The 18,583-nt window shown below is 45.3% G+C and overlaps 1 protein-coding gene across 2 annotated transcripts in view; it reads left to right on the plus strand.

Annotated features, from left to right (window-relative positions):
* LOC135038474 (lysophospholipid acyltransferase 2-like) overlaps positions 1-16,939 on the plus strand; it is a 64,799-nt gene extending 47,860 nt beyond the window's left edge. Inside the window, exons 10-13 of one of the 2 annotated variants that reach the window (XM_063954656.1) lie at positions 5,156-5,220; positions 8,352-8,484; positions 9,349-9,500; positions 11,647-16,938. In XM_063954656.1, coding sequence (XP_063810726.1) covers positions 5,156-5,220; positions 8,352-8,484; positions 9,349-9,500; positions 11,647-11,776 — 480 coding nt within the window. In that variant the 3' untranslated portion in view covers positions 11,777-16,938. Of the gene's footprint in view, positions 1-5,155; positions 5,221-8,351; positions 8,485-9,348; positions 9,501-11,646 lie in introns of both variants that reach the window. The other variant, XM_063954655.1, reaches the window with a different exon arrangement.
* The last annotated feature ends 1,644 nt before the right edge of the window (positions 16,940-18,583 follow it).

An 18,583-nucleotide genomic window follows, 5' to 3' on the forward strand; every position in this document is an offset into this window, starting at 1 on the left:
TCACAGCAACATTCTGCACTGTCCCCTCCTACTATATACTGCGCACAACTAAAATGCAGCACAGGTATGGATGCATAGTATACTTGACGACACAGAGGTAGAGCAGTGGACTACTGTACCGTACTGCTATATATATACTGGTGGTCACAGCAACATTCTGCACTGTCCCCTCCTACTATATACTGCGCACAACTAAAATGCAGCACAGGTATACTTAACGACACAGAGGTAGAGCAGTGGACTACTGTACCGTACTGCTATATATATACTGGTGGTCACAGCAACATTCTGCACTGTCCCCTCCTACTATATACTGCGCACAACTAAAATGCAGCACAGGTATGGATGCATAGTATACTTGACGACACAGAGGTAGAGCAGTGGACTACTGTACCGTACTGCTATATATATACTGGTGGTCACAGCAACATTCTGCACTGTCCCCTCCTACTATATACTGCGCACAACTAAAATGCAGCACAGGTATGGATGCATAGTATACTTGACGACACAGAGGTAGAGCAGTGGACTACTGTACCGTACTGCTATATATATACTGGTGGTCACAGCAACATTCTGCACTGTCCCCTCCTACTATATACTGAACACAACTAAAATGCAGCACAGGTATGGATGCATAGTATACTTAACGACACGGAGGTAGAGCAGTGGACTACTGTACCGTACTGCTATATATATACTGGTGGTCACAGCAACATTCTGCACTGTCCCCTCCTACTATATACTGCGCACAACTAAAATGCAGCACAGGTATGGATGCATAGTATACTTGACGACACAGAGGTAGAGCAGTGGACTACTGTACCATACTGCTACATATATACTGGTGGTCACAGCAACATTCTGCACTGTCCCCTCCTACTATATACTGCGCACAACTAAAATGCAGCACAGGTATGGATGCATAGTATACTTGACGACACAGAGGTAGAGCAGTGGACTACTGTACCGTACTGCTATATATATACTGGTGGTCAGAGCAACATTCTGCACTGTCCCCTCCTACTATATACTGCGCACAACTAAAATGCAGCACAGGTATGGATGCATAGTATACTTGACGACACAGAGGTAGAGCAGTGGAATACTGTACCGTACTGTTATATATATACTTGTGGTCACAGCAACATTCTGCACTGTCCTCCTACTATATACTACAATGCAGCACAGATATGGAGCGTTTTTCAGGCAGAGAACGTAGATATTTTCAGCACACTGAGCACAGATATTTGCAAGCACACTGAGCACAGATATTTGCAGCACACTGAGCAGATATTTGTAGCACACTGAACACAGAAACTGAGAGAACGCAGCCACGTCCTCTCGCTATCATCTCCAAAGCACGAGTGAAAATGGCGGCGACGCGCGGCTCCTTATATAGAATACGAATCTCGCAAGAATCCGACAGCGGGATGATGACGTTCGGGCGCGCTCGGGTTAATCGAGCAAGGCGTGAAGATTCGAGTCTGCCTCGGAACCGTGTAAAATGGGTGAAGTTCGGGGGGTTCGGATCCCGAGGAACCGAACCCGCTCATCACTAATTATACTAAACGACAAAGCTCTTGTCCAAATGCTTGTAGTGAGACACTTCTCCACAGCAGTTGTTCATTTTATGCCCCATATTAGTGGTGCCCTAGTGCATTTCTGAACCATAGTAGTGTCTTAGTTAATGCTATGCCCCATAGTAGGGCCCCAGTTTATTGTATGTATCATAGTAGTGCCATAGTTCACATTATGTCACATTGTAGGGCTGCCAGTACACATTATACAACACAGTACCCCTATTCACATTCTGACACACAGTGTCCACATTTCAAATCATGTCACAGTTCATACTTCCCAGGGAAGGTGGGCCCCTCTCATCTGCATTTGCCTTCATCGGTGTAGCTACGCCCTTGCCTACATGGCCGTACACAGAAAAAAACAGTACTGTGCATCTTTAGGCAGATGGGCCGAAGCTGTTGGCTGGAGGAAATTGAGAAATTTGTCCCATTTGTTAGGTGTCACAACCAGGGTTCCATGGCAGGCCACAGCACAGGCATCCTTGCTCATAAACACTGTACAGTAGGAATAACTTGTTGCCCGTTTATTGAAAATAATAATAAAAGACATGGGGGGTCATTCCGACCCGATTGCTCGCTGCAGTTTATCGCAGCGATCGGGTCGGATCTGCGCATGCGCCGCAGTGCGCCGGCGCATGCTGGACAGCCGAAGGCCGTTGTACCATAGCGATCACCTCTGCCTGATTGACAGGCAGAGGCGGTCGCTGGGCAGGAAGGGGGTGGACGGCGGCATTAAGTTGCCGTTTAGGGGGGCGCGGTACGGCCAAAGCAGGCTTGGCCGGACTGTTAGGGGGGGCGGGCCGCAGCGGCGGCTGCGTGACATCACACGCAGCCGCTGCAACCCGGGCAGCGAGGTGGTTCTGCCGGCCAGCCGCAGGAGCTGCGCTGGCCGGAGCTACTCCTCAAATGCAAAAGCATCGCCACTGTGCGATGATTTTGCATTTCTGCGGGGGGCAGTGTCGGACTGGGGAATGAAGGGCCCGCCAGGGATATGCAATGGTAGGGGTCCATGCTTAGGGGTGTGGCATTTCCAGAGTGGGTGTGGCCAGCTGACACAGAGGCTTGGTTAACCATTAGAGAGTGCATGGTCTCAAGAAGAAAAAAGAGTAGGGGTCCCCCGTATAGTTTCACGGTGTCTGTGTCCTGTTTTTATTTGGGTATTTTTTTTGCAGTAGAACTACAGGTATCAGCGGGCCCGTTTCCCCCCCGCATGCTGGTACTTGTGGTTCTCCAAGTACCGGCTTGCGGGGAGGCTTGCTGGGACTTGTAGTTCTTCTGCAAAAAACCACTATTCTTACATTTTCAACAAGGCTATCAGCCCCCCATCCGCAGCCCTTGGATGGGGGGGACAGCCTCGGGCTTCACCCCTGGCCCTTGGGTGGCTGGGGTGGGAACCCTTGATTGAAGGGGTCCCCACTCCTCCAGGGTACCCCGGCCAGGGGTGACTAGTTGGGTATTTAATGCCACGGCCGCAGGGCGCTGTATAAAAGTGACCCCCGGCTGTGGCATTATCTGTCCAGCTAGTGGAGCCCGGTGCTGGTACAAAAAATACGGGGGACCCCTACTCTTTTTGTCCCCCGTATTTTTTGCACCAGGACCAGGCGCAGAGCCCGGTGCTGGTTGTTAAAATACGGGGGATCCCCTGTCATTTTTTCCCCCGTATTTTGGCAACCAGGACCGGCTCAAAGAGCCCGATGCTGGTTATGCTTAGGAGGGGGGACCCCACGCAATTTTTTTTCGGGTTTTTTACCGTTATTTTCCGTTTTTTAAACATTTTTAAAAATCTTATCAAAATCCGTCAAATCGGCCGTTTTTCGACAGCGGGTCTGTCGAATTCGTTTTTTATTGAATATGTCGAATTCCGGCACCCACCAGCCGGAATTCGACGGTCGAATTGTGTCGAATTTAAAAACGGGCGAAAAAGTGCCGCAATTCGCCCGGAATTGCATATACCCCATAGGATCTTGTGTTTCCGTGTGGTTGCGGGACCAATTTCAACCAATCAAAATGGCCTCTAATTGGATACCGCGATAATGATAATCGGTCATGAATCGCGATATCTGCCCGTTTTGGTCGTCCAAAATGGCTGGGGCTAATAGGATACAGCTCATTGGGGGTCATTCCAAGTTGATCGTAGCAGCTACGATCAGGCACTCAGACATGCGGGGGAACGCCCAGCACAGGGCTAGCCCGCCCTGCATGTCAGTGCCACCCCCCACTCCTCCACAGAATTGCAAAAGCATCGCACAGCGCCGATGCTTTTGCATTTGAGGAGTAACTCCCAGCCAGCGCAGCTCCTGCGGCTGGCCAGGAGAACCCCTTCGCTGCCCGGGTCTCAGCGGCTGCGTGTGTCGTCACGCAGCCGCCGCGGCCCACCCCCCCAATGGTCCGGACAAGACTGCTTTGGCCGGACTGCGCCGCCGTACAGCTCCCTCCCGCCCAGCGACCGCATCTGCCTGTCAATCAGGCAGAGGCAATCGTTAGGGTACAACGGCCTTCGGCCGTCCAGCATGCACCGGCGCACTGCGGTGCCTGCGCATGCGCAGATCTGACCCGATCGCTGCACTGCGATAAGCTGCAGCGAGCGATCGGGTCAGAATGACTCCCATTGTTTAAAAAAAAAAATAGACGTTAATGATATATTGCTACAAGGCCTATTAGATCCGGGAAATTACTTTTTGCAAAGGAGAACAAGTAATCATTTATAAAATAAATGGCTTACATGTTATACGGGAAAAATGCTGTATTAGAAATATTTTGTTTTCATTGTATTTTCCATTGTTACAGTCTTTACATATTTATTATATTATCAGTAGCTGTTAACAGTAGCTGTGGCCCTCACTTATGAAGTATACTAGACATCCAGGGGGTAATTCTGAGTTGATCGCAGCAGGAACTTTGTTAGCAGTTGGGCAAAACCATGTGCACTGCAGGGGAGGCAGATATAACATGTGCAGAGAGAGTTAGATTTGGGTGGGTTATTTTGTTTCTGTGCAGGATAAATACTGGCTGCTTTAGTTTTACACTGCAATCTAGATTTCAGTTTGAACACACCCCACCCAAATCTAACTCTCTCTGCACATGTTATATCTGCCCCCCCTGCAGTGCACATGGTTTTGCCCAACTGCTAACAAAGTTCCTGCTGCGATCAACTCAGAATTCCCCCCCCAGTGCATAACATAAAGGGTAAACTAGGCATACATGTGTAAATGGGGTGGTCTTCAGTATGCCGAATGTCGGGATCCCGGCGCACAGTATACCGGCGCCGGGATCCCGACACCCGGCATACCGACAGCTATTCTCCCTCGTGGGGGTCCACGACCCTCCTGGAGGGAGAATAAAATAGCGCGCCACCGTGCCCGCAGCGTGGCGAGCGCAGCGAGCCCGCAAGGGGCTCCTTTGCACTCGCCACACTGTCGGTATGCCGGCGGTCGGGCTCCCGGCGCCGGTATGCTGGTTGCTGGGAGCCCGGCCGCCGGCATACCATACTACACCCGTGTAAATGACGTTATAGCATTGTGTACAATTTCAATTCAGTCTCTTGCTCTTTTTTATGACTTTGTTTCTTTTAGACAGCGACCAGCTTCAAGATGTTTATTGATAACTGGAACATACAGACAGCAGTATGGTTAAAAGAGTTAAGTACCAATTTTACAATATAAGTCCATCTGTATACTGTGATGGAGATCTATATGGTGTCTTCCTCTTATTCTGCTCCAACTCTCTAAGGGGCGTGTTTTTTTGTAATGGGCAAATCACTAATATTCAATATACTTGTGGGTTGGAGCAGATGGTGTTGGTTCTCAGAGCTCTGCTCCTTCCTATGGGAAGGAGCGCTGGATTGCACAGAGGGATCTGATTGGATCTCTGTGTCACCTGTGCACTGTGGGGCAGATTTATTAAGCTTGGTGAAGTGATATAGTGGAAGGTGATAAAGCACCAGCCACTCAGCTCCTAACTGTCATTTTTCAAACCCAGCCTGTGGCATGGTAGTTAAGATCTGATTAGCTGGTCCTTTATCACCTTCCACTTTATCACTTCACCGAGCTTAATAAATCTGCCCCTGTGTGCCCTCTGGCTATGTGCATGCATGAGTTTGGCAGCAGTGTTAGGGATTACGGAGACAGCAGCTTTTCAGAGCCACCGTCCCTGCATCAGAGCAATGCTGACATGCTTCAGTAGTTAAGCATCCATCGCCACAGACTGGAGACTACATAATAATAATAATAATACTAACTAGCTTATGTGCCTGAGTTGAACTGGGCAAAGGATTGCTTGGTGGAACACTTTACCCTTTTTCACCACCTTAGGAGTCGAATTTTGAAAAGTACCTGCTTCGTGGGTGGCTGCAAATAACTGTCACAGTTTCCAGACCACCCAGCAGGTCACATGTTCCAGGTCACCCAGCAGGTGCACAGGAACAGTTCACCAACTGCCACATTTTCTAGAGCACAGTGGTGATGCATTGTAAATGGCAGGTAGTCGTTTTGCCACATAACTCTGAAACAAAGCAACCAATTACAACCCCAATATTTTTCTGCAATTCTTTGGACCAAGACCTTTAATATGATGTGCTCTACTCAGACAAAAGTATCTTAGAAATATATCCCTCATAAAAGTCGTCCTTCTGTTGTTAATATATAGATGATAATAATAATAATAATTTGAAGAAAAAAAAACATGAATAGTATATTCATTAGCATGATCATGTTTTCATGCTCTTGGCTCATATGCAGTTATTGAAGATCCAGTCTACAGGGGCATCATCAGTGTTAGTGACCAGAGGCCCTATCTTTTTCTATTCACACTCTTTCTATTCTCTCCAACACTTGTCATCTGCATAATACTGAGCGCCAACACTCCTACACACGTCTGGGAACCTGAATGCTTGGCACTATATAGAAAGTTGTTGCTGGGAGAAGCTGGAAGGAGTATCATGGTGATTGCTCGCCCTGGTCATAAACCAAGAGAAAAAAGACCTGACCACAAAAGCAGCATAAATAACTTAATATCAGTGTGTGTCCCAGTCTGATAAAAGTGCAAATAATCAGATTCTATCTAGGAATGCCTGATATTCCATTCTGCAAATGACCACTTTTGGCAAGTCCAACGGATCGTTCTATGTTTTACATTGAACAAGCTCTGTAGTCAGGCATACATAGCTTACATTAACTACAGGCTATTCAGATGTATCTTTAATTGTAGATAAGTGTGTGAAACTGGCTGTCAACTGGGCATTCACACGTACAGTAGGATAAGTGATCCAACAGCATGAAGATAAATTGTAGGCTATTCAGATGGAGATAAGTGGATGGAGATAAAGCACCAGCCAATCAGCTCCTAACTGCCATGTCACAGGCTGGGTTTCAAAAATGACAGTTAAGGGGGGTACTCACGGAGCGATATTCTAAGCAATCTGACTAGATTGCTTAGAATATTAGCCTGATCGCTCCGTGAGTACCCCCTTACAGCGACAGCGATGCGCAGCCCCGCGCATCGCTATCTCTGCCGCTAGATTGGCCTGCATGCATGCCAATCTAGCGGGTCGCTCACTTCACCCGCTGGGTGAAGTGAGCACCACCACCACCCCCCCGTCTCCCTCCGCACGCTCAGCACAGATCGCACTGTGCTGAGCGGCAGGAGAGATGTGTGCTGAGCGGTTCGCTCAGCACACATCTCTCATGCATCGGCCCGTGGGTACTGGGCTTTAGGAGCTGATTGGCTTCTACTTTATCTCCATCCACTTTATCTCCATCCAAGGCTTAGTAAATAGACCCCTAAGTGTGATCTGGGAACTAAGTCTACCTGCCATATTGTCTATACATATTCAGCTTGGCATCTGACTTAGGTGTATGCCAGAGCTTTGTATTTCTTCTCTATTACACCTATGACACCCTGGGAGTCGTTGAGACTGGATCGCTGCAGTGGCAGCGATCGCAGTCTGAAGCCCTTTGGGGTGTGCGCTCGCGCAGTGGGCACACTGTGCATGTGTTTCTCCCGTGAAGCCCACTGAGATGCAAAAGCATCTCAGGGCTGCGATCGCCTTTGCCTGATTGACATGCAGAGGCGGCCGCAGGGCGGTAGGGGGTGTGCCATCGGCATTAGAATGGCGTTGGTGGGGCGTGGTTCGGACAACGCAGGCATGTCCGGACCGTTGCGGCTGCATGACATCACACACAGCCGCTGCGTCCGGGACGCGGCGGGTAGCCTCCTGCCAGCGCATCCAGGGAGTTACTCGGCGGGTGCAAAAGCATTGCCACCGTGTGATGCTTTTGCACCCGTGGGGGGGTAAGGCTTGACATGCGGGGCGGACTAGCCCTGCGCTGGTCGTCCTCCCGCATATCTGAGAAATTGATCGTAGATGTGCTAAATTTAGTTTAGCACATCTACGATCAGATCTGAATCACCCCCCATGTATGTTCACATTGAATTGGTCTAATTTAGCTATCAATTCTTACACATTTGCTCACATAGAGAAATGAATAAATAATGTTATACTGGCAACTGATTAAACGGAGGTGAAAATTTTGTGTATGTGCCACTAGAGGTCATGTTTTCTGTGAAAACAGGTGGGATAATTACTGACCTGGCATAATGGATGACTCACCTGTGCATGATTAAAGATATCCAGAAAACATGACCTGTTGTGGGGTACTTGATGACAGGAGTTGAGAACCACTGCACTAGATCATAGGTGTATCTCTTTAAGCCATATTCTGGATTACGATTACTACAATTATACCAGACTTACACTACTTTCTCATGCAGGGTTTGTTATGATCGAAGTCCATTTTGCCCACTGCTTTCTACTTTCCTGCTCTCAGCAGCCTGGCATGGTGTAAATCCAGGGTATTACTTGACCTTTCTCACCGCTGCGCCTATCACACTTGCTGCTCGCAAGGTAAGTCACTTAATTTGTAGGTAGCAGAAAGTAAATGTAAGTGAGACTGGCACTCAAAGAAATGACCCCCAGGCACACATATACATACCCGCGCATTCTGCCCCAGGCACACATGCACATACTCGCGCATTCTGCCCCAGGCACACATACACATACTCGCGCATTCTGCCCCAGGCACACATACACATACTCGCGCATTCTGCCCCAGGCACACATGCAGGCATTCTGCATCCACACACTTTTTCCCATATATACAGACACATGCACACTTACAACTTGGTCCGATTTCACTTTATGTAGCCTATACAAGAGCACTCTTAGGCTGCAAAGACCACGATATACCACCAAGGAGGCAGCAATCTGTGGCTTTGAAGAAGTGTGGAGGTCATCTAGAGAAGTGGTGGTGGGGTATCTTCCCATCTTGTATTATATAAAGGAGCTCTGACATATATGGCCCACTAAATGAGATATAGAGATTATGGAGGTATGCCAACACACAGATGGGTCCACATTTATCTTGACCTTTAATAGGATTAACTGAGACTGGCCAGTCGGACTTAATTCCCTGCTGTAATGACTTAATTCCCGGCTGTATTGTTCTCTGTATTGTATTGCAGCTGAGAACAATAGATGAATAAGTCATGTTGTGCCTAGGCGCAGAAAATTAGTCAAGATAACCGTGGACCCATCTGTATATGTGAAAGGGCCCCAGAGTCCTGTTTATATATTCCATACAATAAGCTGAAAGAAACATTCTTCTGCACAATATACTTTATATGAAATAAAAGGTTTACAGAAACCAGAAAGTTATTTTGTCTGGGTTTCTTGTCTACAGTACTAATTGTTTTCTATACATTTACTAAGGTGAGGCAAACAGTACGTCCATGGTTCCAGCATACATCATGGAGCAAATCAGTGTATAGTGTGACCACTTGGGCTTGTACACAGATAGCAATGAGCTACACTGTGGCACCATTCATACTGCTAGAACTTGGACCATCGCTGCAACTATACAGGTAAAGGGGAGGTGATGGAGGCTGATTATTGCAAACGTATAGTAATTATGATGAACAGAATCTCAACACAGAGAATGTCTGAAAATGCTACAACATTATAAAATGTGTGAATGGTGGCAACCATATAAAGCTGATGATTGATAAAGATTATGGGGTATATGCAATTGCGGTAGAATTGCCGAAAATGTCGAAAAAAGGGTAATTTTCGACACAAAAAACCTGTCGAATTTGATTCGACAATGCAATACAGTGGTTGTGTGGGGTCACTCTTGTGGTCTACCGCTGACCGCAAAGTTCCCACCATTGGATACAATGGAGCGCCTATGCGCTACAGTGTATCTCGAGTGCGCCGCCTGATTGATAACTCAGGCGCGCACAGCCAATCAGGAGAGTGCCATGACGTGGCGCTCCCTGATTGGTTGAAGGGACCCTCTTTGACAGCAGTCACGGGGGTCCCACCAGTCGGGGAAAGGGGTCCCATGTGTAACATGGGATCCCTTTCAGTGCGTGGTCCGTGGTTTCCGGTTTTTTATTTTGCCAAGTACGTGAATTACAAACAAGAAGAGGACCGATCTACACTGGATTGTTGTGAATATAATTTTATTTACAGGTACCCTGTGGATTCTACGTGGAGAAGGGGACCGACTCTTCGTGTCAACATAGGTAAGTATGTATGTATGTATGTTGGTGTGCATGTATATAATAAAGTTATACTGTCACGGTGTGTGTGTATTGTTTTTATTTAGGTATTTTTTTGTAGTAGAACTACAGGTACCAGCAGGCCCGTTTTCCCCCCACATGCTGGTACTTGTGGTTCTCCAAGTACCAGCTTGCGGGGAGGCTTGCTGGGACTTGTAGTTCTGCTACAAAAACCAATATTCTTTTTTTTTGACACATGGCTATCAGCCCCCCATCCGCCGCCCTTGGATCGGGGGGACAGCCTCGGGATTCACCCCTGGCCCTTGGGTGGCTGGAGGGGGGGACCCCTTGATTTAAGGGGTCCCCACTCCTCCAGGGTACCCCGGCCAGGGGTGACTAGTTAAGGATTTAATCCCACGGCCGCAGGGACCTATATAAAAGTTTCCCCGGCTGTGGCATTATCTCTCTGGCTAGTGGAGCCCGGTGCTGGTGTGAAAAATACGGGGGACCCCTACGTCTTTTGTCCCCCGTATTTTTTGCACCAGGACCAGATGCAGAGCCCGGTGCTGGTTGTTAAAATACGGGGAACCCCTGTCATTTTCCCCCCCATATTTTTACAACCAGGACCGGCTCAAAGAGCCCGAGGCTGGTTATGCTTAGGAGGGGGGACCCCACGCAATTTTTTTCACGATTTTTTGAACACTTTTGTACCGTCCATGAAGTCGAATCCAGGCCGCCCGCTATTCGTCAATTGGTCCGTTTTTCGACAGCGGGACTGTCGAATCCGTTTTTTATTGAATATGTCGAGAGGATTTCGACTGTCGAATTGTGTCGAATTCAAAAACGGTCGAATTCCGCAATTGCATATACCCCTGTGTGGGTATTTATCAAAGCTTGGAGAGAATTACTTGTCAGTGTGGGAAATACTAATTGGCTAGCTATCTGGCGTGGAGTTAGCCAACTCAGACACACACTCCACATACAGTACGGGTTGGGTACGGCATCCCGATGGTCAGAAACCCAACGGTCAGAATGCCGGCAGCAGGATCCCAAAGGTGAAAATGGCAGCAATTTTTGGTAAGTATTCTAAGGCCAACTCTAACCGCAACCCTAACTGCAAGCAACCACTGCCGCAGCCTAACCCTAACAGCCTATACATACCACACACTATATTTGTTTTCTCTTTATTTAAGAGTTCATCTCAGTTGCCTACGGGCAACTGGGATGAACTTGCTCTCCTGATATGAATACTTAGATGTTATATATGGAATATTATGGTATACTGTATGTAAAGCTGTCAGTACTGCTCTTAAATAGAAATATTACTCTCCTGTACCACTGAAATGCTTTACATATGCTTTACCCACTTGAAAACTAGTCACATGATAGTTTAGATGTGATATAAAGTTTAGAAATTCAGAGATTATTTATTAAACAGGCACCATTAAAGAATGAGCACAATTAACGTTTTGTCATCCTGTATAATTATTGCCTTACCTCTTTACAGATCTTTGGGCTTCTTCTTACACATTCTACCTTTCCTGCTACTGCTTATTCTCCCTGAGCGAAAAAGACTTCAGCCAGTAAAATCAAGACCTACAGAGACAACATTCAACCACCTAAAGAAGGAAATGTAAAGTTGATGACCATGTATTTTTTGTACAAATGCGCATGTGAGCCTCAGATTAATAATTTTATTAGTACATGTCAGTAACTTATTTTAAGGAAGAGTCTGTATTTGTATGTGTTACGTAACATACCAAACTGAGGCGGTCCAGGATCTGGTAGTCTCCTGAGGTGAGATTCTACAATAGCCATACCCAAATATTGTAACAATCCTTGTTACAACTTATTGCCCTGGTGTTGCCTCTGGCCAACTAGTATTTTCTGAATTATATTCAGATGTTGGCTATGGAAATGAATGCTTGAATTCATACATTTTGCCTTCATCTATGTTGTTTGTATTTTCTTTGTGCATTGAAAGTTGAACAGAGTTGAAGGCCTGTTATAATGAACAGTGATTATACCAAGGACTGTGTAGGAAGCCTTCCAAAGCTTTAGGTACCATGCACTGCTATGCAGTTTCCATGGGTTTCTTTACATAGGAATGGAAATCCATGAAATCTGGATAGCCCTGAATAAAGAATCCGCTCCATAATTTGACTGTGTTTACGGCATGATAGCTAGTGCACATATAGCGAATGCTTGTAAATTCTACAAGATACAGGTTGAGTATCCCATATCCAAATATTCCGAAATACGGAATATTCCGAAATACGGACTTTTTGAGTGAGAGTGAGATAGTGAAACCTTTGTTTTCTGATGGCTCAATGTGCACAAACTTTGTTTAATACACAAAGTTATTAAAAATATTGTATTATAAGACCTTCAGGCTGTGTGTATAAGGTGTATATGAAACATAAATGAATTGTGTGAATGTAGATACACTTTGTTCAATGCACAAAGTTACAAAAAATATTGGCTAAAATTACCTTCCGGCTGTGTGTATAAGGTGTATATGTAACATAAATGCATTCTGTGCTTAGACTTAGGTCCCATTGCCATGATATCTCATTATGGTATGCAATTATTCCAAAATACGGAAAAATCCGATATCCAAAATACCTCTGGTCCCAAGCATTTTGGATAAGGGATACTCAACCTGTAGTACATATTCTATATTCAAAGCTTATCTGGGAGATAAACTTGACAATCTGTATTGCTACATATTGCAGCGATACAAAATAATGTCCCGCTGCTACTGTACTCTAGGCTAGCTCCCTGCTCGCTACTGTACTCTAGGCTAGCTCCCTGCTCGCTACTGTACTCTAGGCTAGCTCCCTGCTCTTCCTATTCATCCTCAGCCTAATGCTGCCGGTGATAAAGGAGTATGACATTTCTATGTATGGCTAACTTCCTTGGATAGTTATTTGACCCAGGAGGGATATAGCAATGCTTCACTGTAGGGATGGCCATTGGTGGGCTATCCATCGATGGTCACCATTGATGGCTAACATCAATGGTATAGAATTATCTGCATGGGAATCACCGGTGGTTTCACCGACTGATGGTCATCCTTCCTTTACTAAGGAGTGGTCTGCCGGCCAATCAGTGACTGGGGACAGGGCTTCACGGATGTTGGGGGGTGAAGCTATGCTCCTTGGGCTATACCATCGATTGCAAGAAACCATTTGGTATTCAACATCGGCCATAGACCATTGATGATTTTGAATCATCGATGGTCGGTAGCCATCCCTACTTCGCTGGCTTTGCTGGTCTCCACTTGTTGGGTAATACAAATGCCACTCTGAGATGGCGTTAAGGATTCAGTGTGATTTACTGGCGGATGGGATGCCCTGTCTATAGCCCAACAGGGCATCCTGCCCGCCAGAGCGCAAAGAGACCCCTTGTGGGCTTTTTGCGCATGCCACACCATGCTGCGGGCTTGGTGGCTCGCCGCGCTCGCCACAGGATCTATTCCCACTCTATGGGTGTCGTGGACGCCCATGAGTGGGAATAGTCCTGTTGCGCTGGGATTCTGGCTGTCGGGATTTCAGCATCGGTATCCTGACTGCTGGGATCCGACAGCCAGCACATTAAACGCTTCCCGGCGTTACGTTTTTTTTACCACTTAATAAATTGCTAACAGTCACCCTCCTCATAGAGGTCCATGGGAACAGTGTTAGGCTGCAGTAACTAGGGTATTGGAAGCAAATTCTCCAGCATTAACTCTTTATTAAATAGGCAAAAGCATAGCTGTTTGCCAGTGTGTTTACCAGCAAAAATACTTTTTGAATATTCCTCCTATTTGATCACTTTCTCTGTTACCACAGTCATCTTTCCCCTCTGACAAATAGCACTATATTTAGGAATACTCCAAAAGAGGTGCTTACTGTGCCTGACAAATCAGATGTATATACCAGTTTGCATGTTTTATTTTCCGATCTTGCAATTCTTCACAGCGATTTAAAAAGTAGACCTGGGTTAAGCAGCACTTTATTTAAAATGTAATGGCGTTTGTCTGGAGCTAACTGAAAATTCAATAAAAATCAGCACCTGCCATTATGTATAGCATATTAAGCAACTTTTATGAAACCACTGTGGCTTATGAAATTGTATGTGATCTTTGATCTTTATAGGGAAAAGTGTGCTGATTAATTAACTTTAAAAACAAAAGAATGCAGTGCACTCTATAAAAATTAAGTAAACAGGGAAAACAGCATGCAAGACTACTTAGCAAACACCTGTAGTACACTAGCGGTGGAACAGGTGCTCATTTTACCCATATTTTATGTTGATATACTCCAGAGTAAACATCCATAGTTGCATTATAAATAAAAGTGCGGTCGTCTACTGTTTATATTGCATTCACTTTTAATGCCACTGGGATCACCACCACCAAATATCACAAAACTGGAAACAAACTTTCCAATATGATTTTATCGTTTTACTAGGTTCAGAAGTGCCAAAAACGTGATGCTAATTTGTACAGTTTTCCCTTATTTAGTAGAACATGTTCAGTTTCAGTGTCTGGATTTATAAATGTTGCTCATTGGTAGGAATGGAACACTATACCTTGCAGTTCTGACTCACAGTAGTTTCACAGGCTGTTGGCCGTAGTGGACAGCAGTCACACAGGAACAGACAAATATATAGAACCAGGTAACAAATATCACTGAAAAGTTTGGTTTGCTTGACAGAATGTATCATTGTTAGCGGAGAAACTCCTAGAGATATTGGGGGTCATTCCGAGTTGATCGTAGCTGTGCTAAATTTAGCATAGCTACGATCCATCACACTGACATGCGGGGGGACGCCCAGCACAGGGCTAGTCCGCCCCGCATGTCAGTGCCGCCCCCCCCCCCCCCCGCGCAGAAGTTCAAAGGCATTGCACAGTGGCGGCGCCTTTGCACTTCAAGAGTAGCTCCCGGCCAGCGCAGCTTTAGCGTGCTGGCCGGTAGCTACTCATCTCTCCCCGGCCTGCAGTGGCTGCTTGTGACGTCACACAGCCGCTGCGGCCCGCCTCCCGTTTGGTCTGGCCACACCTACGTTGGCCGGACCGTTCCCACGAAACGGCGGACAAACACCGCCGTTCTGCCCCCTCCTGCCCAGCGATCGCATCTGCCTGTCAATCAGGCAGAGGCGATCGCAGCCCTGCTACAGCCTTCGCCGTCTGGCATGTGCCGGCGCACTATGGCACCGGCGCCTGCGCAGTAGAGACCTGTTCGCTCGGCTGCGAAAAACAGCAGCGAGCGAACGGGTCAGAATGACCCCCATTTAGCGTACTCTCTACTTCCCACTTGCACTTTGGGGTCAATTCATGAAGCAGTGAAAAGAGTAGAGAAGTGAGCCTGTGGAGAAGTTGCCCATGGCAACCAATCAGCTGCTCCATACAATTGTATAGTATGCAAATTATAAATGTTACTTCAATGCTTATTGGTTGCCATGGGCAACTTCTCTACTGGCTCACTTCTCCATACTTTTCACTGCTTCATGAATAGACCCCTTCTTCGGGGTCAGTCCTATTCCCTGTGATGTTTTTGCAGGTGTACGCAAGTGTGGCGCTGTCATGGTACCGCCGACATGATTTTTGTTCATATCTGCGAGTCAATCACTAAAAGGGACCGCAAGGGGTGTGAGTTCAGGTGCCATTACCAGTATTTGCACACCACGACAACAACACCTTGCACCCTCCATGTGGAATAGGATTGACCTCTTTGTGTACTGTTAGTGTACTGTGTTTTTGTGCAATGTCATGGCACACACAAATGTATTTCAATGTAAATAGTCTTACAGTGACAAATCTAATAACATACTAAAGTGTATACAAAGTTAATTGAAACATGCAATTTAGACTAACATGACAAAATATAGATAGTTGAGACTGAGGCTAGTAATGCTGAATGGTTTTGTAACAAGCATGTCCTTATGTACAGATATGCAACGTAATACAGAAAAGCCTGCTAGTGTAATATTATGTAGTATTTAATGTGTTTTTTTTATGTTTTGCACATCTATTGTCTTTGTTTGTGGTTTATGTCATCAATAAGGGCTGAGCAAAACATTCAACTTTAGTTAGTACTAGAGTAAAGTGAATAAAAACATGTACAGTAGCATGTGATATTAAGAATAATTGTACTTAGTGGCCTAGAATACGAACTGGCTGTATATGGGCTAATATGGATAGGGCAAGAGACAGTAGCATACGAGTATTCCATAAACTTTACAAGCGCTGTGTGTTGTGTTCAAGATTGAGAAAATGTAGTCTGGAGTCTCATTCACTATAGAAATAAATGTTCTCTGTTTTCTAATGCCCTTTTTACTGAACGCAACTTGAACAAAGCATACCACTGGCACTGATAGCGTACAGATTTTTTTATTCTGAACTGTTGCTTAAGTATTTAATACCGATTTTAATATTATTGTTATTGATTTATAATTACAGATTTATTTTATATATTACATTCTTAATAAAAAAAAAAATCTTGATAAATGGTGCATATTTAATTGTAATACTGTATTACTCTTTGTTCTATGCGTGTTTTCATTTGCTATGCTTTTTATAGTTATATTTATTATTGCATAATGTATATTTTATTTCTGAATGATGGTACATTGTGTGTAATATATACAGCCCTGTAAGGTATGTAAAATCTGATGAAGGTAGTTAATGTGGAAATAAACCATTAAATAGATCAAGACATGTTATAGGGGAGTGTGAAATGTGCTGTCATACTGTGAGGACATCTCTGCTTACTCAAAATTATTTGAAGTTGCTAGTGACACACTACCATATCCATATATGTAAAATCTATTCCAATCCACATCCTAAGTCACTTGACTTGAGTCGATAAGATAACTTTGTGCTACAGCATACCTAATTATTTTTCCACGTTAGCAAATCACACTTTTTAAAAAATGAGCAAAGCATTTTTATTATCTAACAATTTGTGTGATTTACTTCTTTAGAAAGTAATGCAACAATTTAATTATTTTATTTCTCTTTAACTATGATTGTATGGTATCTCAGTGCTTTAATCTGGTTAACCTGTTGGTGTTACAGAGGGGTGTACTATGTTATACCGACGCTTGGTATCCCGGCGCCAGGATCCTGAACTCCGGCATGCCGGCAACGGGGCAAGCGCAAAAGAGCCCCTTGCGGGAACGGTGGCGCGCTACGTGCGCCACGCTATTTATTCTTCCTCCGGGGGTGCCATGGACACCCCAAGAGGGAGAATAGTTGTCTGTGTGCCGGCTGTCGGGATCCCAGCGTCGGTATGGTGAGCGCCGGGATCCCGACAGCCGGCATATCGAATGCCTCCCATTACAGAGTATACCATTAAAAGTATTTGCCCAGAGAATACAGTATATGTCTTCCAGACATGCCAGCATGACCAGTTTCCAAGCAGATACTTGCCTGACTTGGGATTTCAGACCTTATTCAGCTTCAGTTGCAGTTTTCAAAAGAATGTGGTGGTGACAGAAAATGAAGTGCGCTAAGGTTCTATCAAGTGAAATGTGTGCACGCAGCACCCTTGATGTGATATTGATACTTATATCAAACCCAGCTCTGAGCTCGTAGTAGAGGTGGATAATTCAAATAAATATGCTTCTTATGCACCAAGCGTCAATGGACATGTGAACAAACAAGAACAATATACATAGTGTAATGCTGTTTCAACTATGTCACATATGTGGTGCGAAAAACAGAGAAGCGTGTGGTAATTAAACTATATATATCTACAACGTTGAGTGTAGAATTGTAGGCTGTATCAGATAAAAGTCGTTTTCAAGCATGTAGTTATTGCATGGGTCTTCAATATTGTTTCCAACGGTTCCAATCTCATTCATATATGTGGGAACAGGAAATCAATACCCACATAGCGTGATACCGTTTACACAATTTATTCGACAGACACTGGTTACAACACACGGATAAAATAAGGATTGGAGGCAGTACATAAACAAATAATGAAAACAGGAAAACAGTGACTTACAGTTGAAGACAATATAGGACATGTACAGGGTAAATAAACATAGCTACATCAGCAGATGACACTGACATAAGTATCAGGTGGCAGAAAACCGCAGGATTTGGTGCATTCAAGGATTATTAAAGTAAGAAAAGGATAAACACAGAAGGCAAGAGGGCCTACTTGTGAGAGCTTACATTCTAAAGGGGAGGAGCAGACAGATGACACAGATGGTGTAAACAGATCGTGGAACAGAGGGTTAGGATGATATTTAGCTGGGTGTGGTGGGTCTTAAGAGCCCGTTTGCAGTTTTGTAGAGAGAGGAAAGGTATAGAATTCCAGAGAAAGGGAGCAGCATGTAAAAAATCTTGGAGGTAGGAGTGGGAGGAAGTAATCAGTAGACAGGAGAGGCGGAGTGCATTAGCAGAGCGAAGTGGACGGGTGGGAGTGTAAAGGGAGATAAGGTCAGAG

This window comes from Pseudophryne corroboree, chromosome 2 (genome assembly GCF_028390025.1).
Source record: "Pseudophryne corroboree isolate aPseCor3 chromosome 2, aPseCor3.hap2, whole genome shotgun sequence".
NCBI classification, from domain to species: domain Eukaryota; kingdom Metazoa; phylum Chordata; class Amphibia; order Anura; family Myobatrachidae; genus Pseudophryne; species Pseudophryne corroboree.